The sequence below is a fragment of the Crotalus tigris genome, unplaced genomic scaffold, assembly GCF_016545835.1.
Source record: "Crotalus tigris isolate CLP2741 ecotype Arizona unplaced genomic scaffold, ASM1654583v1 scf7180000018016.4438896, whole genome shotgun sequence".
NCBI lineage: Eukaryota > Metazoa > Chordata > Lepidosauria > Squamata > Viperidae > Crotalus > Crotalus tigris.
This window is the reverse complement of record NW_024096778.1, coordinates 1,166,395-1,191,793: the sequence shown is the minus strand read 5'-3', so window position 1 is coordinate 1,191,793 and position 25,399 is coordinate 1,166,395. Positions and strand designations below refer to the sequence as shown.

Here is a 25,399-nt window from a genome sequence, read left to right as displayed (position 1 = left end):
TAAAAACAAGTATTCATCTTTGCATTGTTGGCTAATAATAGTACTAGTAATGGCTTTTATTATTATTGGTACAGTAGCAGTATTTAATTGTTTTCTATTTCTCATGTTAAGGCTGATACTTGTGAATTATGTGTATACAACATACAGTAGTAGTAGAAAACCAATATAGCTTAAATTTTGTATCATATACCTGCATTCCTGAGAAGGTTTTGCTAGATCATAATTTAAGCTTTATTATTCTCAGCTTTGTACTGAACTCTTTATAAAAAGTCCTTCCACCTTTTCACCAGTTGTTTTTTTTATATATATATAAATTTGGCTTTATGTTTCGTCATGGGCCTATTCATTTTCCTATTACTTCTGGGCTGCAGGCCATCCTCCAGGACCTTATCTGTAGACCTTTCATTGCCTGAAATGGTGCTGTTGATATTCCAGGGCAAAATGACCGCTTTGGGATAGCATTACTTCATATTACTTGCCAAGTTTTGGTGTGAAGTTAATAGATTAGATAAACTTTATTGCCATTTTTTTCCTGTGGGCATTAAAAATAGGGGAAATAGTAGGTCTTTGCCTCCCAAAGCCTTTCTGTTTCCATTTCCACCCCTATTCCCTTAAATGCCCTTTTTGGTGATGTTACATTTAGAAGGTTGGGAAACTGAATTTTAGCCTCCAGTCTCAGAAGTTGCATGTCTCTGTATTATGTTGTTTACACTTGATAATAGGAACATATAAACAGTGTTTGAATAAGTTCAATCCTTGTGAACCTTGGTCTTTTAGCAGATTAGGCTATTAGCTTCAGTGAGCAATAAGCCTTTCAGAACTGCATCTCCTGACACTGCAGACTGCTCGGTTTGTTCAGTATGCTTCTCATATTTTATTTGTTCAGGTTATCAAAGAGAGCTTCTCTATAAAAGATTTGATGGCTCTTTCAGTGCCTTTGGAAACAGTGATCCCTCTGGGAGTACCTGGTGAGTATCTATATTGTTGCACAATGTCCAATGTATAAGGTTTTTTTTTTATTATAACTTATTACAAATTCACATCATCAAATGGGCCATGTAAGCCACTGAGCTCTATTTTTTCCAAATTAAAAGCCTTGCTGGCTGGGGAATTTGGGGAGTTGAAATCTACACCTCTTAATGCAGCTCAGGTTGAGAAACACTGATCTAAACCAACCATTTAATAGAAAGAATTAGTTTGGACAAAAATGCTTAACAGTATACTTTCATTATAATTGCATCCTAGGTTATCAGCTTTTGTATTAAGGAGTTTCATTCAAGCACAACCATACATTGATATTGATCCATATATCCTGGAGAGAACAGCTGCTTGGATCCTCAGTCATCAGAAATTCAATGGAGAATTTGAGGAACCTGGAAGAGTTCTACAAACTGAGCTTCAAGGAGGCACTAGCGATTCTGTTTCACGTACATCTTATATCTTGACTGCTCTATTAGAGTATCAGTTCAATGAGGTAGTAATGATAGTGATCTTAATGTATTTGAAACAAATTACTGTAAAGCTGTTTACAATACAGGCTAGTACTTTAAATCAGAATAATGCCAAAGAATGCATTTGAAGCTGCAGTATTCTCAGTCAGGCAACCAATCCTTTTTTCACAATCTGATTTCTTCCAGATGTGTTGGATTACACATCTGATTAGTTTTATGGGAATGGGGTATATAAGAACATCTGCTCGGTAGAGGAAGGGTGATCTATATTGATAGCCAAAAGCTCACAGATTTAGTCAGGAGTTATTGCCACTTCTCCTTGAATTGAATCTGGGATCTCTTGTGCTAGCATATTCCCAAATGAGGTTTTATCTTTGCAGAACAGTATACTGCTTGATTAACTGTGAGATTAATAAACAGTTGTGCAGAAATGGGGAGCTTTATCTCTTACAAAGTGGAATAGGACAGAAAAGTTTTTTGCAATATGAATTGACTTTTGTTTCCTATAGAGTCACACTCCTAATAGGTAAATATCTTTTCAAAAGATTTAGTAATGAAGGAGCACCTGGGCATTGATTGTTACGCTGGCATGACATAATAGCATATATTCACATTTACATTTCTGAAATAATTTCTCTTTTGTGTGGAATTAAACAGCTTGGCTTGGCCAAGATAAATATAGGTAGATACCAAAAATAGGTAGAAGCCATAGTATTGCCATACACATTCTAATAGGAACAAGATTAGTTCAAATCCTTCCAGCATCATCTCATTCTAAGTCAATAGTTGTGTGTCTCCTAATAGTTATTTGAACTAGTGGAACATAAGAATGCTATTACTAAGGCAGTTTTCATTCTTTAGTCCAAATCAATTTCTATGGGATTATAGTGCAAAGAAACATAAAGCTGGCATATGGCTTATCACGACCACCATCAGTAATACATATTTTTGTTAGGCCCCAGCAAAAATGGATTTTTGAAAATCACTATGTGGTTTGTTCATAATGGTACTGTGTTTCCTTGCTGTCTTCTGCCTTTTAAGGTTTCAATAGAGGTAGTCCTTGAATTGCGTCCATAATCGAGCCTGCAATTTTGGTTGTAAATTATGATAGTCATCACATAACCATGCTTGATTTTATGATTTTTTGTAGTAGTCATTAAGCGAACACAGTGGCCATTAAGCAAACACATTTTTTTGGGAAAATTGGAAGTAAACATACATGTTTGTGAGATACTGCAATGGCCAAAAATGTGGGCTAGTTGCCTAGCGCCCAAATGGCCATGGGGGCGGGCATGGATGAATGTTGGATTGTAAGTCCCTTTTTTGAGGTTGGTCATAAATTCAAACTATCTATAGTCCACTCCTCACAAGCACATTTAGAGGCTTACAGTTCGTACTGTCTTGCTCAGTTCCAGATTGCTGCAATGTTTTGTAGTATATCCCACATTTTAGCATTATATGTTTTTATCTTGAATATAAAATTGTAATTTAGCAGTTCACCATAAAGACTACTACTAGTTATTGTAGTTTATGCAAACGTATTTCTTAAGGTGCTACTTTTCTTTTTCCAGAATGATAAATCTGTAAAAAAAGCACTGGGCTTTCTTGAATTTCATTTAAATAACGTATCGGATAATCACACGCTGGCTCTTCTGACTTATGCTTTATCACTTGCCAAAAGTACAGCAGCAAAGGGAGCCCTGGACAAACTGAACGAGAGGTCAGAACGACAAGGTAGTGTAAAATAGTCTTTATGCCTGGGTGAGTAATCTGACATTCCAGTTACACTTAAGGCAAATCTATGCCAATGGAATAAAAGAAAGTAAACATAAAATAGGTTGACGTGATCTAGTTAAAAGTTATTTATGGCCATGTTTAAAATGCTTAGTGTTACAATACAATCATAGGATACCTTCTGGTATTGAATGCAATTTAGTTCCACAATGTTACAGACTCTTATTTAAATTAAAAATGTGCAGGTAGCAATTAATAATTGCATATGAACTATTACCTGATTAGTGCTTTCTCTGCTACTGTAAAGAAAATGTAGATCACATTGATTTGAGCCTATAATTGATACCTAGCTGTTCAGTAGGCCACTTATTAATATTTAGTAAGACAGAACTTAATTTGAATTTCTGCACCGAGTAAACAATTGGATCTGATGACCTAAATGGCACATTCCAACAGGAAGTTTTTATAATTCGTGTGTTCTTTTTGATGTACAATATTTATCACAAAATGCAGGTTTTACTAACTCACATTCTGAAAGATCAGCAAACCTCCAAGGTCACCTGTTTTGCCACATTCTTAAGTAGGATACCTAAGCAGGATTTCTGCCAGTGAGTCATGTTCTTATTAAGGTATTTGCTTCCCATCCTGATATGTACACTTCTCATTGGGCTATTTTTGGCTGCCTTCCTTAAAGAATGTCCCTTTTTTCTTTAGGGACTCCTGTAAATCTGAGTGTTTCTCCACAGCTGCTGATATCATGGTGGATATTTTTGGAGCAATCGGGTCATAGAGAATGTATTTCCAATTAGCATATATATGTGGGATGCAATGATATGATGGCATATCTGTGGGGAAGGAAACATCTATAATAAGCAAACAAGCCTGCATTTAGAGATCACTTTGGCAATAGCAAGTGTTAACTACAAAGCTGGCCTGAAATGTGAACGTGAAAAACAGGCCTGAAAACCTATACAATGGGAATGGGTCTTGTTTGATTATGAGCTGGTCTGCTCTTCCTGCTTACCCCAACATGAGAATGGACTGTCTACTATTTGGGGAGGATTGGAACAGATGATATTGTCCTCAGCCCATCCCTCATCATGTGAGAAGGCAAACCTCACCTGAATTTTCAAAATTCCATCAAAATGAATGGTTTTCTTTCCCCCTCTTTTTCTTGTACAAGCAGGGAAGTCTGCTCTGCTTGTTGGGCTTCCTTCTATCTTATATGAATATCTCTGTTCCAAATGGCTGGAGTGTGTTCAGGATGGGTTACATCCATGTCCTCAGACTCCATTTTTTCCCTTTGATCACCATTTTGTATTCTGTCTGCAGAAACTGTCTATTTGTTTGAACTGACAAGTATTCTGCCAAGTTTTTCCTCGCAGCTCAAGTGATGAGAAACCATAGTTGCAGTGGTGTTGTTTACTATAATCTTAGTGAATGTTTTAAAAACAAGTGTTAAAAACTAATACAAGGTAAAATGGAGTAAAAAAAGTAGTATTTTCTCTAATCACACAGGCCAATTTGATCATCTCAGCAATTGCTACTATCTTCGGCAACCATTCCTCTGTCATAGTTGTATGTTTGTTTGTTTTTTAAATTCAGCAGATGGTTTGGAAAATGCTGGCCATTTCTTTGTTTTTTAACTGGGTGTCATTGACAAGAGTTTTATCAAGTTTCTCCTTCTAGTCCAAATGAAATTATTAAGTGCAACTTAAAGACGGAAGAGAAAATAACGGATGCTTGCTTTCCTGGCATGGTTGAGAATAAACAAAAGCAGGAAAATTCACCAGTTGGGAGCCATGCTATACACTGAATTGAATATCTAGTCATCGCTGTGGCCAAAGTAGAAGAGAGGGTTGTAATTCAGAAATGGATTTTTTTCAGCCAGTTTCATTTCTTGCCAGTGAACAAACAGCTGAAAGCTATAGTACTACAGAGAGAGAGAGAGAGAGAGAGAGAGAGAGAGAGAGACAGACAGACAGACAGACAGACAGACATATGTAGTATAACAAATTCTAGTTTATTAATTTGATAAATGTGAAATTGATTTTGGGGGTGGGTGAGAATAGTTATCTTTAAATATGAGAAACTATAGGATTCATCTGCTCCAAAAAAAAAAAAAGCTTCAGAAGAATAAACTCTTCCGACTTTACAAAGTTGTATCTTTTTCTTATGAGGTGAAAGCTTCTTTCTTTCTTTTTTTCTTCCCAGGAGAACTAAGGTTCTGGGCATCACCATCTTCTGGACTCTCCAATTCCTGGCAGCCACGTTCTGCAGATATTGAAGTTGCAGGTTATGCCCTCTTGTCTCATTTTATTCAACAAAGACTGTTAGAGGGGATTCCAATTATGAAATGGCTAAGCAAGCAAAGAAATCACCTGGGAGGTTATTCTTCTACGCAGGTTAGAAATAATCTCAAGGAAACTAATTATCAGGCATTTATAAAATTAATCATTAAAATTTTATATAGCCCCAGAGATGCATTATTTTTATTTAAAATTTTGAACCAGGAATCTGCCAAGCACGGTGTGAAATTTGAACACACTTAGGGCCTTCTGCGCTGCCAGAAATTTATATATAAATGTTTCAAAAAACAATTTGAAACAATTAGAAAAGATTTTGATTCTCTAGTCTAAGGAAGCCAGCCAGAACCTTCTACTCTGTGTGCGTGCCAAAGATTCAGTTAATTTTCTACATGGGCCAGTTGCACTTGATTCATCAATCTTATTTAAAAATGCCAGAAAGTTGAATTTGGGCTTGGGAAGACCTAAGTTCATATCTTTGCACCAAAGCAATGTTATGGGTTATTATGCAATGTTATGCACATTGCTAAGATAAGCTTTTTGTGAATGTGCTTTATTAGACAAGCAAGAATGACCTGGTTCTGATATGATAAAGCCCCACTGATTGAGCTCATGCACTGTGTTAAGCCAAACCAAATCAAATTATCATAAATTAAGTTTGTCCTACTTTTGTAAGAGTTACTGAGTGAGTAAATGTGTGCCTGGCAAGATAAAACTATAGTTGCTGCCATGAATAACTACTGTACCTGCTCACTCTGCCCTTTCTAATAATAAAGTACAATACTTAAATCAGCATTTGGACTGACTATGTGAAGAAGACTTTTTTTTAAAAAATGACAGTATGGCTTATTGCACCAGGATTTCCAGATAACTTCTCATCCAAGTACTAACCAGATCTGTACCTACTTAGCTTCTGAAATCAGCCAGGCTTCCTTAGGTGCTGCCTGCTCACCTGATTGACCTGCTTACTTCATCCACGTTCATATTAACAAGGACAGTTCTTTCTTCTCTGGGTAGGACACTATAGTGGCTCTGCAGGCCTTGAGTACCTTTGCGACACTCATAGCTGATTCTGTGACAGAAATAGATGTGACAGTGAATACATCCATGGAAGAACACCCAACTGTTTTCCAAATTGATCATGAAAACCGCTTTGTTCTCAAGACCAAAGAGGTACTGTAGTTAAAAAAAAGAGTTTAATTTCAGGCAATTCATTTAGTTTGGAATGTTTTTCTGAACACATTCAAATCTGCCATTTCTTTTAGTTTCCAGCTGCACAGCCTGTTACACTTACAATTTCTGCAAGTGGCCGTGGTTTTGCTATTTTTCAGGTAGGAATATATAATAATTTTTGTCCCTTTTCTTTCTCTTAAGGATTTTGTATTGAATTAGATACTCCATTTGGTTGGATAATATTTAAATTATCAAGGGTAGAGTCAATACTGAGTACAAACTAGATCTAGAATCAAATCAGAGCTGTTCTTATGACTTTATTACTTTAGATTATTTTCTCCATATGTTATTTTTTTGTTTAGTCTTTTTTTAACCTGCTCTGATTATCAATATCATATTAATATAGCAATTCTATATTAATAGAATTCTATTAATTCTAATAATTATGTAACAGGCCCAATGTACCTATCATGTTGAAAAGTATAGTTTTGATTCTAATTACTGTGTGTGAATAGTGTTTTCCCAGAGGATAATTGTAGTAGCATTAGGATGCTGTTAAATGTCACTTTAAGATTAATATTTATGTACAGGATGGATCTTCTAAATCAGCAACAAGACTTCCTGATGTGAACAGTTTTATTCTGAACTGCAGCATAGCCTGCAGTTCATAAAAATGAACTCTGTTGACAGACATGTTGTTAACTTCATTTTGGATCTACAGTGGCTTTCAGAAAATCCTGAACATCACTACTATTAATATTGAAGTATTGTCCTTTATAAAAATCTGCCCAGTCCATAATTCAGTATAATAATCATGGGCTCCTTATAAATAGTGTGGAATGTGTTAGCTCTAATTTTCATGCAATTCCTTATTTGGAGCAGTGTCTTCTTCCCTTTCTTCAGCCTTTCTGTTTAAAAATAGTCACTTGATTTTCCAGAGGAGGTCTCCTGTTTCCCTTCTCTGCTTAGATTTTTCAGTGTTCATTATATATCTTACTTTTTTAACCCTGGCAAAATGTATGCAAGTCATTCTCTTGTCGGCCAGTAGCATATTGTTCTTTTGTCCAATTCTGACATGCTACCCAACATAGCAAATCAAATACTGTCTGGTAGTCCAGGGGAAGATGAGAAGGAGAATGAAAACAATTTACAAAAGTATCTTGGCATGTGAGACCTGTCTCCATATTTGGACTCCTGTCAAAGGAAATGGTGTTCTCTGTGGATCAAAGGGATGCCAGGGACACAGAATCCAGTTAGCATAGAAACTCCAGGCCAGTTTTACATCTTTTTATCTTTAATCCTTGTAAAACGATTGGATTGCATGAGCCAAATTCCACATTGATTAGAATCCAGTACAAATAAGCAGTAGAATACGTGACATTAGCAATGTAAGAGCTGTAATGGACCACAAACACAATTTGAAGAATAGGTTATGTATAAAATTTCAGAGAGGGCTGGGCTTGTTATAAAATGCTCTTATTTTGGTGTATGCATTTTCAGAAATCGTATTTATTTTTACGAAAAAAAATATAGATTTGATAATAACTTCAGGTCCATTTATAAAGGCCGACATTTGAAAATACCGCAGCAGGCAAAAAATTGCTCATCCATCATATCTGACAGTGGTGGACTCAGCTGGTATTGTTTTTAACCGCAGTCAGATTGCTAGAAGTTGTCTACACATGCAAAAATATTGCAAGCTTACTTTAAAAAAACTGATGTGCTATCATGTTATTAACAACTTAAAACATTTTTAAGAAAAATATAAATAAATATTAGATGCCAAATGCATAGACCCAAACATATACAATCCTGTATTTGTAATTACCACATGGAAAAAGAGGGTGTTTTACCTAATCAACTGTCTATAGGTATATGATACTACTGTATATTTATCTATTTTTTAAGTAGTATTGCAGCCTGTAGGATTTGAGGACAATATCAGACATTCCCATGTATGGTTAAAGATGGGAAAATTCTGTTTGATTCCAATACGAAATCACATAGCGGTGTCGTTCTCAAGTTGAGAGCCAGAAACCACCAATATGCTGATAATACTTAGCTTTCCTTTCCTTTTTTATAGACTTAAGGTCTAAAGTTTCTAGGGCCTCTGAATGTCTCCAGATGACACTGGACTTAGATGTGAAGGAATAAAATAAGACATGGCAATGAATAACGCTGGGAGTTGGATATCAGGATTTGGCAAATTCAGGTAGTCCTCAACTTAGGACCGCAATTGAGCCCGAAATGTCCGTTGCTAAGTGAGACAGTTGTTAAGTGAATTTACCCCATTTTACGACCTGTCTTGCCACAGCTGTTAAGTGGATCGCTGCATTTGTTAAGTTAGTAACACGGTTGTTAAGTGAATCTGGCTTCTCCATTGACTTTGCTTGTCAGAAGGTCGCAAAAGGTGATCTCACGATCCCGGGACATAAATATGAGTCAGTCCGAATTTTGATCGCATGATCATCGGGATGCTGCCATGTCATAAGTCACTTTTCTCATTGCCGTTATAACTTTGAACTAAATGGACTGTTGTATATCGAGGACTGCCTGTAATGCTTCTTTTAGAAGGAGACTCCCTTAAGAATCAATTTAGCAGCCTAGTGGGTCTTCTGGATTTAGCATTAACCTTGGAGAGCCACAGCAGTTTTCGCTGATAAAGAATCATCAAATCCATGCAATGATAACCTCAAGGCTGATTTATTACCATGCATTTCTTTAGCAGCAGTTCCCAAGAATGAAAATTGCAGTTACTACAGAAAAGTGGCTTCATCCATAGTGAGTGGTGTCTCCTGGAGGTCCCATGTTACTCCTGGCTTGGAACAATTTCACTGGTGGCCAGTTGCTTCCCAGACCCAGTTCAGAGCGGTCACAATGAAACTTAAAGTCTTATCAGCTGAGGAAATCACCTTTTGAGAGGCCAGCCCTGAGTGCGTTCAGTCTACTGGTTTTTGAGGCTCTAAATCAGTGGTTCTCAACCTTTTTAATGCCGCGACCCCCAACCGGTCATAAGTCGAGGACTACTCAACCGGTCGTAAGTTGAGGACTACTCAACTGGTGCAGCACCGTTTGCAGAATGGGGCTTTTGGCGGGCTCAGCAGGGCAGAGACAGCCTTGACAATTCCTATTGGCTTTGGAAAGCCAATAGAATTAGACTCTATTCAAGAGAGTCTATTCTATTGGCTTTCAAAAGCCAATAGAATAAAAGGGAGTAGCACAGCTAAGGAAAAGGGGGAAAAAATGGTGGACTGCGTTGTTTGGCGACCCCCGTGAAATGGTCGTTCGACCCCAAATGGGGTCCCGACCCACAGGCTGAGAACCACTACTCTAAATGTTTTTGAGGTACATTTCATATTTTCACTTGTTACAGGTAGTCCTTGACCTATGACCACAACTGACCCCAACATTTCTGTTGCTAAGTGGGACAGTTGTTATGTTAGTTTTTATGACCTTTCTTGCCACAGTTGTTAAGTGGATCGCTGCAGTTGACAAGGCAGTAACCCAGTTGTTAAGTGCATCTGGCTCCCTCACTGACTTTGCTTGTCAGAAGGTCACAAAAGCTGGTCCCATGACCCCCAGTTGACTGCAACCGTCATAAATATGAACCAGTTGCCAAGCGGGCAAATTTTGATCACGTGACCGCGGGGGATGCTGCAATGGTTGTAAGTATGAAAAACAGTCATAAGTCACTCTTTGCAGTGCCGTTGTAACTTTGAATGGTCACTAAATGAATGGTAGTCGAGGACTACCGTATATCTTTTGATAACGGCCATAAAGAGAAAGGACAGCATATACATAGTTTAACTAAATAAGGAAATGGGAAAATAATAGATTACCTTTCATTCTTGAAGACTATTTATTCCCTTTCCTTCTGGAGGACAATGGGCTGTTATAGAAACTTTTCAAGCAAAGGGCAGTGATTTATTATCCAAGTAATTATTATTTTTCTGCTTTAGCTCAATAAGTAGATAAGCTAAGTGAAACAGAACTTCTAATCCTTATCCAAAGAGCCATTTCTGTATAACCACAAATCATATAGTCCACGGTACCTGGAGTGGAAGATGGTTTGTTTCCACATGTAGGTGCAGCACTCTAAATTTTGCCATAACTCTTATTAAGAGACTACTCAGCCAGCGTTTTCTCATTTATGACACAGCTGTTCTGTATGGAAAACCTTTGCAAGCCGAAGGATCGCTCTTCCTAAAGCATCCTAAGGCATAACCTCTAGCCTGGAGAGCATTAAACTCTGCCATTCTTGTTCTTTTATTAATGCCCCATCCTTTAAGAATGATTGCAGTTTGTTATCGGGATTTAACTACTCTAAAAAAAATAGACAGATAAATTAATAATAATATAATTTATGACTGATTTATAGTCAGACCAAGCAACCTACCCTTTTCTAGTAAAATACTCTTAACATTAGAGTTGATATCAATATGCTTGAAGTGATATGTGACATTCCCATTAAAAAAAAATCTGTACTAATGCAGAATGCAATAATTGCTGGTAACAACAGCAATTAACATTGCATGACTTATATGAATTTCATGCGAGCAGCCTATAAAGAATGATCACATTTGGAATTTATGAGTAGATGAATTGAAGCAATAATGTATTTTACTGTCATTACATCATGTGTAAAGTAGAACCTTCCTCTTCATTTAGAGTTAGCAATGGCAATGCTACCAGTTGTAATTCAAGTCAAAAGCAATCCTTCAGCCATGTCTAGCTATTCATTATAAGTGCAATAGACTTCCTGATTTATGCCTATACAGGATTGGGTAGAAAAATGGGAGAGAGAAGTTTTTTAAACATCTGGCAAGAATGAATCATGTCATTTAAGAACTCCATTTCATTTTTTGAATCTCTTCTGGATAGTGTATTATATTACATAGCAAAATCTAATGACCATCCACTTCCAAGAGAGAGGCCAGTTCTGGTACATTTTTCCATAAAATTGATTTTTCAAACAATCTTATATATTTTTCATTATTTTGCAACTGTAAATAAGTCCTTTTAATTGGATTCAGAAATTTAAATGGATGCTCAAATAGTCTGAATCTTTATCAATAAAGGAGAATATCTGTAGCTCAGGGTTGAAATGAGGGGTCCTTGGTGTTCTCTGAGCTTGATTGTTTTCTTGCAGATATTTCATTACCCAAACTAGGTAACATCTAGCACCCCTCACCTTTATGTCCCCTGGATAAAACAGAATTATGCTTTCTATGTGTCTACTGTTGATAAACATACAGACTGCTCTCCAGGATATAAGGAAAACAACTATTCATTCAACTTTTAAAAAATAAAGATGGTCCTGTATCTGGTTTGAGTCTGTCTTACTGCATTTTTTTTGTCAACAAGGTGATTTCCAATTATCCTCTTCAGAGATATTTTTCAGCTCTCAGTCTGGTTAGCAGCCCTGATTTTTCAATTCTATATATGCCAATAAAGTGAAAAAATATGGCCTGATGAGACACTAGCAGGCTTAATGTGTGTGTGTGTTTCATTCCTGAAGCAAGTGAATAAATTCGGTTTAGTTTTTATTTAGTTTTATTCAGTTTAGTTTTATTTGACATTAGGGTTTTAGTAAAACCCAAGTCAGGAATGTGTGAATCTTCCCACCCATTCTCATACCTGCTGAAGTTCAGTTTTTAAAATGCAAGCTCATTAGCATTCTCTTTTCTTCCTCAAAGCTTAATGCAGCAGCCAAAGAAAATGCTGCCAAAAATTTCTTAATGAAAATAACCCTTTAACATAAACCTTCATCCAGATATCTGTTTAAGATCCAGCCATAAGGATAAACACAAGAGAGTAAAGATTTCTGGGCTGAAGGAAATTTTCCAAATTTTTGATATTTTTTTAATAATGCTTTCACAAGAAAGCTCCTTGTTTTCAATAATTGTTGAAGCAAAGTAGTTCCAGAAGTGTGAAGTCTTGCAGTTTCATAAATGTGAAGAATACCATCTTCCTGCCATTAATCTTGGAAAAGCATTAGAGATTCTTTCCAATCAAGAACTGGCAAAACTAAGGCCACGTTAATGCATTATGATAAGCCAAGGTTAATTTTATCCTTGGTTTAAGCCACAGTAACTAAATTTACATCTATATGGCTTGGCCATAACCATAGTTTACCAAGTAGAATAACTAGGTTCACATACCACACTAAACCAAAATCAACATGTATTGTGGTTTAATATGTATGTTAAACATTATGTGTGTTAAACATTCTATTTCGAGCATCTTTCATGAAGACTAAACTACCTCCTATTCACTTAGGTAAAATTTTGCTCTTTCTGTATGCAATAAACAAGAATTGTAGGTAGATGAGAAAGATGAATTTTAAAATGGCAAGTGTTTTTGAAAATGAACCTGGACATGACATGCTAAGGAGAATATTCACTTTCTGATTTACTTAAAGTTTGCTCGAGCTTCCAAGTTTGCAATGTTTTACCTGACTATGAAGAGCTTTTACTACAGAAATCCAAATGTATAAATTTATAACATGTAAAATATATGTACACAGGCATAAATTTAGCATTTGTGGTAAAATTGCACATTTTAGTAACATATTAAATGAACAGTAGAAGACAAAACTGTACATAGTACAAAGGTAAAATTTCTGCAAATATGAATGCATAATTACTACTAATGCAAATTTTTTAAAATAAATTAATGTCATTCTTGTTTCTTGCAACTACGTAGACAGGCATATGCAGTTTTCTTAACAAGATTTTTGGGAGTGGTTTGCCTTTAATCAGATAATTCTGATAACCAGCTAATAATCTTCCTGTTCATGGCTTTGGATTTTCCCCTCTTTTTACTTGCAGATAGCTATTTGCATCTCTCCAAGAATGCTTAATCGCAACATAAAACTGATATAAAAACTGATGCAAAAAGTGCACCACACTATTATTGTTTAACTAAATGAGAGACTATGCCCTTTAGAAAAATGTAGTTGGCGTATCTTTCTAGTTTTGGAGTTCAGCAGCAAAAATCAATTTTTTTTAAAAAAAGAAAAAAGGTGGTATTGCAATTGGTTTAATTGAGTCATTGACTCAGATGTGGAATACTCACACAATCTTATTCACAATCAATCATAAAAGCAGTAGATGCATAGCCTAGGGAAATCAGTGTTTCCATAACAGAAGTGAGTCTTTAAGGAAAGATGTGTGATTTGACATAGGAGTAGGCAAATGTGTATGAATTGTGTCAGAGGTTCCAGACATCTTGAATGATGTTTTGTAGTTTCCAGAATTACATATTGACATGTATGAGTATAAGCCAAGATGTCAGTCATTATGAGTGTACCAGCTAGTGAATATATGGTTATATGTTGCATGCATATCTCCCACCACTCCCGTCTAAATTGTCATATCAAGATACCTTTTAAATTGCGTTGGTAAAATTCTTTCTGCCTATGACAGCATATCTTGCTTTGTCCTGTTTGCAGCAGGCCAGGCTGGGTAAGAAAACTGAGTTGATGTTGGACCCAGCTGAAAGCATGCTTGATCATTCCTTTGTAGGCTTTTCTTTCTTCATGAGTTCATCTTTGTTTAGGGCCAAGAAGGAATGAAAAATCGAACATAAAATTTCTTCCAGTGAAATAGCTGTTTAAGAGGCTATCCTGTATGTTGATCCAGATGTTCCTGAATTGCCAGTAAATTTTTACCATTTTGCTTTTCTTGGCAGATACTGAAACAATAGCATTTTGGGCGATGACAACATTTTGATTTATTTCCAACTTGATTTGACCACGTTCACAGCAGGTCCAATCAGAAGAAAGCATGTTTGATTTGTTGTTTTGAAGCACTTTTGATAGATTTGTTTTGAGAACTTGAAACTGAAAGTTTTATTTCAGAAAAGGATGCAAAATATCCCACATTTATTTTTTGATTGCATGTCACAGTATTGCATATATGAATTTAATCTGATAAACTATGAAATAGCTATTATTACTCTTTTCTACAAATCACTGCTTTCTTCACTGAATATCATCATTTTTTATTTTTGCATTTCTATAGCTCAATGTTATGTACAATACAATTCATTCACATACCAGCAAAAGACGTAGATCTGCACAAAATCAAGAAGCTTTTGACTTAGATGTCTATGTAAAGGATGACAAAGAAGACATAAACAGCTTAACTTTAAATGTGTGTACCAGGTAAGTAATTACCTTTTATTTACAATTTTTAAAATGATTTTAAGCTGATTCTCCCTTTAACTAATATATCTTAAGGTATTTCAGAGAAATCAAAGTTTATTCATAGCACTCCATTATATTTTGCCAGGTTTTCTAAATGAATGAACGAACGATTGAATGAATCAAAAACTCCTACCAGAGTTAAAGCTTAGTTAAATCTACTGTAAAGAGACAGCTTAGTTCACAAGTTCTTCCCTCAGGCTTTTAGGGTATATACAGCTTAGTTTGTGCTTTAGTCTTGCACCGAATGACTTCTGTATTTTTACCTGGCATCTTTTTACTATTGTTAAAGACCTGTTTTTGTTTTTATGCCTTTACTAGCTACACAGATATGATTAAGATAGGCAGCCATATAAACTTACAGCATAAAGCGTGTTTCTGGCTTTAAAATTAATAATAATAAGACCAAAATATTAGCTAAAAACATGACTAATGGTGATAAACAGGCTTTAGTTAACTTAACAGACTTTGAAATTGTTGATAAGGTAAAATATTTGGGGGTTACATTATCTGCTTCTAATGTAAAATTGTATAAAAATAATTATGAAAAGCTGTGGATGGAGGTACAGAAGGATTTAAAAAACTGGAATAATTTACAGTTATCCCTTATGGGCAGAATTGCAGTTATTAAAATGAATGTCCTGCCAAAGTTTATTTTTTTGTTTCAAATGTTACCTATCTTAAAGAACGAACGTAATTTAGATGAATGGCAAAAAGGTATTAATAAATTTGTTTGGGCAGGGAAAAAACCAAGGGTGAAACTTAAAATAATGCAAGATTTTCGTGAGAGAGGTGGACTCAAGGTACCAAATATGAAATTGTATTATGATGCTGTAGTATTGACATTGATTAGCGACTGGGTGAATTTAACAAATACAGAAATACTTCATTTGGAAGGCTGGGACCTATTTTTTGGATGGCATGCCTATTTAATATTTAATAAAAAAGTGGATTGGGTTTTTAAGTCTCATATTATAAGAAACTCTTTGCTAAGAGTGTGGAGAAAGTATTATAAAAGTGACTTCAAAATACCATTATGGGCTATACCTCGGCATGCCATAGAAGGTATAAGGAAAGGGGTAAATATGGACAAGGTCTCTTACGTACAGTTATTAAGATGGGATGGCCAAGACTGGCAGTTAAAATCTTTGGAAGAATTAACACATGAAAACTTAACTTATTCATGGTTCCAATATAGACAAATAGTGGATAGATGGAAGATGGATTGTAAAATGGGCTGGCTTAGAGAAGATGAAATTTTTTTAAAACAAGTAAGAGATCAAAGGCCAACCCATATTAAGAGAGTTTATGGGGTTTTAGTGGAATTAGATTCAGAACTTGAACTAGTTAAAGATTGTATGATTAAATGGGCACAGAATATTGGTGAAACGATTTCAATGGATACTTGGGAACTTATTTGGATAAGAAATGTTAAATTCACACAAGCGCAAAATTTAAGAGAGAATTTTTATAAGATGTTTTATAGATGGCACCTTGACCCAAAGAAAATGTCCATTATGTACCCTAATCTACAGCCGAAATGCTGGAGATGTGGATATTTGGATGCTACCTATTACCATATTTGGTGGACGTGTAAGCATATAAAAGCTTTTTGGATTAAGATATGGTGGAATATTCAAAGAATTTTTAAAAGAGGGTAAAATTTACTCCGCAATTATTTTTACTAGGTATTGTTATTGACTGTGATGCTAAGGAGGTTATATTGATGTTAAATTTGATTACAGCCGCTAGGTTGTTAATAGGACAATATTGGAAGAAGGAATCTTTGCCTACTTTACAAGAATGGTTTCATAAAGTTTCGTATTTGGCAGAAATGGCAAAGATTTCGGCTTTCTTAAAGGAGCAATCTCAAGAAAATTTTTTTGCGGTATGGGAAAAATGGATAAATTTTATACAACATAATTTGGATATGGAAAAATATTATCTAGCCTTTTTATAATTTGTAATGATTGTTTCTTTCTTTCTTTTTCTTTTTATTCAAATTCTTTTTATATATATATATATATTTTTTTATTTTTAGTATATATTATTCATTTTAAAGTTTATGTTATCTATATTATTATTATATATATTATTATTGTGATTTTTATTATTATTATTAATTATTTTATAAATTGCAAATGTTATTTTTAAAATATTTGTTAAATAATTATATTCAGTTCTGGGAAGTCGGGGGGGGGGTGGGGTGGTTGGGGAGGGGGGGGTGGATTTTTATTTGTAAAACTTTTGAAAAATTTCAATAAAAAAAAAAAAAAAAAAAAAAACTTACAGCATAAAGAATAAATAAATATACTTGTCCCCCAATAAAAACTTGGCATTCCCCTGAACACAATGTAGGCCAGTCATTTCGTTGGCTTTCCTTTTTCATATTGGTTTGATATAAAATAGCAGTAGCACTTGGCCTTATGTATCTCTTTACAGTGCTTTACAGCTCTCTCTAAGCGGTTTACAGAGCCAGCATATTGTCCCCAACAATCTGGGTCGTCATTTTGCTAACCTCGGAAGGATGGAAGATTGAATCAACTTTGAGCCAGTCAGGATCAAGCTCCTGGCATGAACAGTGAGTTAGCCTGCAGTAGTGCATTCTAACCACTGTGCCACCACGGCTCTTATCTCTAATATTATTATTTAATATTAATTATTGGGTGTTTTTATTATTACTTACTTTAATTATTTTATCATTGCAAATGTTTTTATTAAGAGATTAATTTAGCTATCAAATTCTCCTATATTCATTGAGGCAAGAATTGGGAGCATGTGCTTTGCTCTGATCTTACATGATTGTTCTGCTCTTAGAGTGTATTGAATTCCTATCCAAATATGATCTGTGTTTAGTGATTTCATGCTTCCAGACTCAGAGCTTTGCTTAGGCAAGTGAGTCTTTTTGTAAATTTCCTCCGTATGGGTAGTCCTTGATGTAACCATTTGTTTAGTGACTGACTGAAGTTACTACAGCACTGAAAAAGATGACCTATGATTGGTCCCCCACTTACGAATACCACAACATCCCATAGTCACATGATCAAACTTTGTGCACTTGATAAATGTATTTACCATGGTTGCAGCATCCCAGGGTCATGTGATTGCCATTTGCGGTGTTCCCAGCTTGCTTCTGATTGAGGCAAGCCAGCCACTTAACAGTGGCAGTGAATCACTTAAAACCTGTAGCGAAAAGGTGATAAAATCAGTTATGTAACATTTTGCAATGGAAAATCTGGTCCCAATTGTAGTCATTAGTTGAGGACTACCTGATAACAAGAAATAATTGTTTTACTCAATTCCCCAGCATTCAGAGCACAAATCTGAGAGGTGCTTTGTTGAAAATTTATAGCAGAAATTTCCTGTTCATGTTAAATGGGTGTGTTCTGACATGCCATTAAAGAACTTTTGTCATTGTTGTTTGATGCTTTCACTTCACTTGTCCTCTCGGTAATTCCTGTCATAATGTTACAGTTGGAAATCAGTATTTGTTTTTTATTTAGATATCTGTCTCCTTTAAAATGGGTGGGGGAGTGATGTATTTTATTTTTAAAATTTATAGGCCGCCCATCTTACCACAGAATAACTCTGGAGGGCTTACAATCCTACATATAGAAACATTATAAATAAAATTGCAGTGTGTAGTTATTTATGTTCTTCTATAGTTTTATTTTCCTCCAGTACAAACGGAGGGGCCTTTTCAATGTCCGTACTTTAATTCTATACTGATTAATAACATTGCGTGCTTATATACACACGCAGTTATTTCTATGTAAATTGTTCTTTTTTCTTCATTAGATATCTGGGCACGGGCTCATCTTCAAGAACTGGCATGGCTCTCATGGAGATTGGATTACTGAGTGGCTTCTCTTTGTCACCCAATTTTGTGTCATTAGATGACCCAGTGAAAAAGGTGGAAAAAGATGAAGGCAAAATCCATTTATATCTGGACTCTGTAAGTCGAAATAAGAACATACATAAGAATGATAATGAAACTTTGATTCAAAAACTAAAATTATGAAAGGGTTTTTTAAAATTTATCATTTAAAATAAACATTACATTTTGTCAACACTGTAGACAAAATTTTGAGGCAATTTAATTGGAATCCTCCAGTTCATTTAGGGGAGGCCGTATTTTATGAAGTACACTTGTGTAAGTTTGGGCAAGCATTGTAAGAATATGTAGAGATAGATGTTTAAGGGTGAAAAGACTAAATTAAAATTATTAAGTTATAGGCTCTGATTGGAAGCCTTCATAGTTAAGGAAAAGAGAAACAGGTATGAAGAAGTGCTATAGCCAACTTGGTTTTTCTGTTTGGGGACCATACTGTGCCAAGATTAAGCACACTAATAGTGCAAGCATCTGTGTGTTTACTCAGGATGAAGAATAAAGTATAAGATAGAGGCATAAAACGTGGATTCACATCGTACAGGTTGTCCTCGCTTAATGACCACTTGTTTAGTGACCATTTGAAGTTATAGTAATGCTAAAAAGTGACTCAACCAGTCCATAAAGTTGCATGTTTCGCATTTCTGGAGATAAATAGTAAAAAAAAAAGATACAAAATGGCAATTATATAATCATGATTTGAGTGCTTGGCTTCATTTAATGACTTCTGTTGTTTTATCAGTATATAAAATAGAAATAAAAATAGGAAATTAAGGGAACGAAAAAGAGGGGGAAAGAAAATATGAGATACAAGAGAAGAAAAAAAGCATTGACTTCCGACTCTTTTTAGCACAGTACAAGATAACATTCCAGCTTCAACCTTTTACTTTTATATATTAGTATATAACTAGCCATTTCTATAACAACAAATTTATCTAACTGGCAAAACCAAAGTCAAAGTTTCATTTTTTTTTTCATCACAAGCACAAAATCCAGAAGTGATATCCAAATAAAAAACATAATTAGTCACCTAGAGCAAAGCAGACCAAGCTACATATTACTGAAAATAATAAACTACAACCACAACTTTCTACCCTTATGTTTCTCCCTTAACTTTTTTTTAAAAAAAAGATACTCCGCACTTCCTTATTTTTGCTTGCCTTAGCAGCCTTTTTCCTTATTGTTTAACATTGAAGAAATCCCCAAAATAGCATAGATCTTCAAAAAGGAGTAACAGGCTGTTGCTAAAGAAAGACTCTTTTAGCTTAATAAAGATGAATAGTCCTTAAAATGATTAAGATATGAAAGGTACACTTTACTGTCCATTTGAAAAATAAATTCCAAAACAGCTGCTTCTTCAACAACTTGCAGCCCAGATTTGGCATGCAGGCTGCTTTGAAGCGCAGCTCCTGAAGCTACTTGCAGACCTTTGCTGTATTGGAGGATCTTGAGGGATAATTCTAGGACTTTCCCCTAACTCTGGAGAGTCATATAAACTAAAGGAATGCTGGTTCCTTCTGTTGGTGGTTGAAAAAGGTAAGAAAAGATCCTTCAGGGATCCTTCCCTGGGTGTGCAGTCAGTGGGTCATTTTTTCACTGGAAGTCATAATTTGGGTGCTTGGCAACAGTGCTCACTTATGCAGTCTTGTAGTCACATGATTGCTGTTTGCAACCTTCACAGCCTGTTTCCAATAAGCAAAGTCAATGGGAAAGCCTGCAGAAAGTTACAAATCATGTTCACATGATATTGTTCTTAAAGACATTGCTGTTGAGCAACAGAGTTGTTGGTCACAACTTCAGCCAATAAGTATAACGTAACTGGTTTAGTTTAGCTTAGTCCTCATTCAGCAACCCAGTCACTAAGTGGAAAATCATATGACTATGACGGTGCTTATGATTTTACTTCAGTTTTTCTTTGCTTTACAGTGTCAGAAGGATATGAACAAACAGACAGATGAGCCCAAAAGGTGGGGAAGGTTTCCAGAATGTGACTCACAAGGAAGCCTGATGAAAGGGCAAATTTTATAGCCCTTTTTTCCCCTAATCCTCACCTTTTGGAATGCTCATGCCAGTGTTGAAATAATTAACAAGAGGAAAGTTGATGTTTGTCTTGACAGGAAGGGATTACAAGACAATAGGCGGTAAACAATGGAGAATGCACATTGAAAGGAATGTGGTGTTGGTTGTTTGCCTAGCTGTTCAGGACTGAGTGCTCCAGAGCTTACAAGGCAATCAAAAGCCAAAAGTGTCAGTTACAGGCAGAAGCTGCAAGCTGGCTAATCAAGGACACAATTAGCACATTTGTGCCTCAGAGAAAAGCAATTCAGGAAGTGATAGCTTGTTTAAGCAATCCTTCCAGTATGGAACTAAAAGGGGTCAGGCATAGGATAATACGCAGTTGATCACAGGCAGTTGATCTATCCATATTTACTTTCAAAAACAAGTAGGAAAATAAGAATAAATTTTGGTAAGCATGATTCTGTAGCAGATATGGACTGTTGCGTTTATGTGTGTGAATCAGCTCTTGTTTGTGATTCTATAACACAATGTCTATTCTTATTGGTAAATTACAGATAAGATTGCCAGAAAGGACAGCCATTTGAAAATATATAGCTGTATCTACTGTTCTGGGTAATGCAGTTAAAGATGGATGCATAGAAAGTTTATTTTTAAAAAATATTAAACATCTAGTTTTTCATATGCATTCATTATGGAAGCATATAGTCCTCTCTGAAAGTTATCTTTTTTTTGTAGTTAAACGAAACACAGGTTTGTGTGGCTATTCCAGCTGTGAGAGACTTCAAAGTGGCAAATACCCAGGATGCTTCAGTGACTGTGATGGATTATTATGAACCCAGTATGTGTCAATCACTTTTATGCATTCAGTGCTCAAGTATGCAGTTTAGGTGGGAAACATGAACTGTTCGTTATATGTTAAGGAAGGACCAGATTCAATTTGTTATAGTAAAGACTTTTCATGAGAAATAAGCATGACTGGAAACCACAGGCACTTAAATAATGTTAATTCTCTTAAAACTTGAAGAAGGGGGAGGTGGTGAGGAGAGGGCAGTGTTCGGTGGAACATAACATCCATTAAATTTATGTTTTCTGAAAGATTGATATTTTAGGATATAATTCTTCTTCAAACAGGAATGATTTTGTTACTTAAAGCATTCCTTATTTCAAGTAAATTTAGCAATAGTTCAGACTCATGGATACATAGTAAAAAAAAGGACTTTTATTCATCTGCTCCAAATAGAAAATTGAAATTAGGGCATCATACCTAACAGCAATAGCAATAGCACTTAGAGTTATATATTGCTCCATAGTGCTTTATAGCACATTCTGGGTGGTTTACAGTATCAGGATATTGTCCCCAACAATCTGGCAGAGTGCAATGGTGAAGTTTTATGATAGTTTTGCTTCTGATATTGTTTCAGCAGCATGTAAAATATCATTGAATAATAGTTTGTTTGAAATGTTGGGCCTTAACAACTTTGCTTTTCAATTGTTCGTAATAGGGAGAAGAACAGTGAAAAGCTACAACTCCCTGGTGATGCAGAGTTTGTCATCTTGTACTTTCTGTGAAGATGATGAATGTAATTTTTGTAAAACAGATGGCTGTTTATCAGTTTCTCTCTCTGTTGAATTGTTAGTACTACTAGTGCTATCAACTTGCTATGTAGTTGCCTGATTTAATAACTGGGTGACTGACACTTATTGCACTGCTGAGAATACCATTGATTGTATTTTCCTGCACAAGGAGAGTCTGGATCCTGTAAAAATTGACTTATGGGTCTAAACTCTGAGCAAGAATTTGCATCTCAAATTAAATAAGGGTAAGTTGCTCGGAATGGATAACTTCACAATTGTACCATTTTTGTTTTCATTGGCATCTTCTGTACTGGTGTTTCTCACCCTTGGCGATTTTAAGATGTGAGAGCTTCAAATCTCAGAATTTACTAGACAGCAAATTCGCAGAGTTTAAAATTGCCAAGATTGAGAAACACTATTTTTATCTATTAAATGCTTAGGGACTTGCTGCAAAATTTTATATGCTGCATATTTTTGCCTAGTAATGTCTGAAGGGCTCTTCTAATAAATGTATATAAAATTGCAACCTAAACTATTTTCTCCAGTGAAATAGTGGAAGTTCTAGAGCAGTGTTTCTCAACCTTGATCTCAACCTTGACAATTTTAAGGCATGTGGACTTCAACTCCCAGAATTCCACAGCCAGCATTGCTGGCTGTGGAATTCTGGGAGTTGAAGTCCACATGCCTTAAAATTGTCAAGGTTGAGAAACACTGTTCTAGAGTCTAACCTTGGCTGTGAATTAGATAATGTTAAATTAAAATTAAATCGCTTTGTCTAAATCTTTAACCATTTTTTAAAAAATGTAAAGCATGTCTGAATGGGGCCAAACTGATATTCAGGCAAAAACTGAAATGGAGTATATATTTTGTATTAGTTTCTTATTTTTATAGTAAATTTGAGAGTTTTTTAAAGGAATATTTTTTAGTTTTAATACTTACACCATATGTTATTTAAACATTACATTCCTAATTTATGGGATTTAGTTTATGGTACATTTCAGGCTCTTAATTTATAAGTGTTATTGATTATACTGTCACAGGACTAAGTCTCATCTTCAAAGCAGTTTAATAAGTACTTTGGCCAGATTAACATTCATTGCAATAATTACTGATTTCCTCAGTTATGTTCTAAAAATCTAAATTCCTCTTATATGCATTGATTGTACAATGTGCGCATAAGGGGACATACTAAAGTACAGCTCCAAAAAACATTTTGAGCAGCTGATTATAATCATTACTTGAATAGTCACATTATGAAAAATGCTTAAGCTGTGCTAAAAAACAAAATATGCCTCATTATGTGTTGGAGTGTGTGAATTTCGTAAATGTATTAAAGGTAAATATAAGAAAGCAACAGACTTACGATCAAGGTTTCTTTTTAATTTGAAATTTTGTATTTTTTTTCAACAGTACGACATTTACTGCTTGTCCTAATTGTTGCTAGAGTGTAAGATAAAGCAGTTTAGTGGCTTGTTTCAAACTGAACCCATCTTGTCCTGCCAATCCTATGGACAAAAAAACAAAAGTTGTTGTGAAATTAGAAGACTAGTCCAATAGGAACTCTACCTCTGAGGAATTTTAAAGTGGTACAAACCTTTATGATAAGTTACTCAGAGATAGAAGATCTTGAAGAGCAAGAAAGAATAGCAGTATACGGTAGGTAGTTCTCGCCTTGCATTCATTCGTTTAGTGACTGTTACAACCACACTGAAAAAAGTGACTTATGACCATTACAATATCAAACGTTGGATGCTTGGCAACTGGCATGTATTTATGACGGTTGCAAGTGACCTGGGGTCATGCGATCACCTTTTATGACCTTCTGACAAGTAAAGTCAATGTGGAAGCCCGGTTCATTTAATAGCTACTGTATGTTACTAACTTAACAACTGCAGTGACTGACTTAAGCAAGAAAGGTCGTAAAATGAGGCAAAACTCACTTAACAACTGTATTGCTTAGCAACAGAAATTTTGGGCTCAATTATGGTCATAAGTCAAGGACTATCTCTATAGGAACAAACAAAATATTGACATTGAGATGGGTGGAATCAAGTCTCTGTCAGTCTAAATAGAACCCTTAGAGCCCAATCTGAAGTAAAAGTGGCAGTGTTTTTGTCACCGAATCAGATTGAAATTGGCTTCCATCTTCCTTAAAAATAAGGTTCAATAAATGAATGAAAAGAAAACTTGGATCAGTATAGAGTAAAACTGCATCCTTGTTCACAAATGCCAGTATTGGTAGGCTGCCAGTGATGCAGGACTATCAAATATCAACTATATATTGCAAGTCAAATTTACTTAGATAGGAAGTGAAGCACTGGATTAAAATAATGATGTGGTCAGGCACAGGTTTAAATATTTAGAAAGGAAACTATGAACAAATATAGACAAATATATGGTGAATATTAAGATCCATAAAATAGAACTTTAAGCAACTTTAGCTGCATTATGTCTTAAGTGCATAAAATCAATTCTTAAGGGCTTTGGCATATCTGCCTATTTTATTTGGCATTGTATGCTTTAATTTGAATATTATATTGAATAGCCCTGAGGAAAAAGTGTATGGAATAAAGAGTATATACACACACATACTTGGAAATACAAATTTCTCTATTCATATATGTATACATCTGCCTAACATTGAATAAAGAAATGTGTGTTGTGGCTGCAAAAAAATACATGTATAAGAGTTCAGGATTTTGTACATGAATATGAAAATGAGGTATTTACTTATGTTGTTATTCCCTATTAAACTATATATTTTGTGCTGAAAATTTAAAATATGCATTCTTATCAGATCATTCTTGCACTTCATATATAGTTTAATAAATATATCCATAGGGCTGGTCCATATTGAAATAAACACAATAGTTTTTTGAGAAAGGCCCTCTGTATGTATCTTAAACGAAAGCACTGCCTGTTTTGCATTAGAATAAAGAAAATGCATGGCTGCAAATAAAATACATATTGAGAGTTCAGGGTACTGACAGATATAAAATGGGGAATTACAGTTGTTATGCCTATTAAACTATATATTTTGTGCTGA

The 25,399-nt window shown here is 35.2% G+C and overlaps 1 protein-coding gene across 1 annotated transcript in view; it reads left to right on the top strand.

Annotated features, from left to right (window-relative positions):
- CD109 (CD109 molecule) overlaps positions 1–25,127 on the top strand; it is a 76,219-nt gene extending 51,092 nt beyond the window's left edge. The window contains exons 24-33 of the mRNA XM_039346638.1: positions 887–968; positions 1,246–1,474; positions 3,023–3,185; positions 5,400–5,590; positions 6,509–6,664; positions 6,757–6,822; positions 14,689–14,831; positions 18,669–18,825; positions 21,514–21,616; positions 22,281–25,127. Coding sequence (XP_039202572.1) covers positions 887–968; positions 1,246–1,474; positions 3,023–3,185; positions 5,400–5,590; positions 6,509–6,664; positions 6,757–6,822; positions 14,689–14,831; positions 18,669–18,825; positions 21,514–21,616; positions 22,281–22,453 — 1,463 coding nt within the window. The 3' untranslated portion in view covers positions 22,454–25,127. The remainder of the gene's footprint in view (positions 1–886; positions 969–1,245; positions 1,475–3,022; positions 3,186–5,399; positions 5,591–6,508; positions 6,665–6,756; positions 6,823–14,688; positions 14,832–18,668; positions 18,826–21,513; positions 21,617–22,280) is intronic.
- The last annotated feature ends 272 nt before the right edge of the window (positions 25,128–25,399 follow it).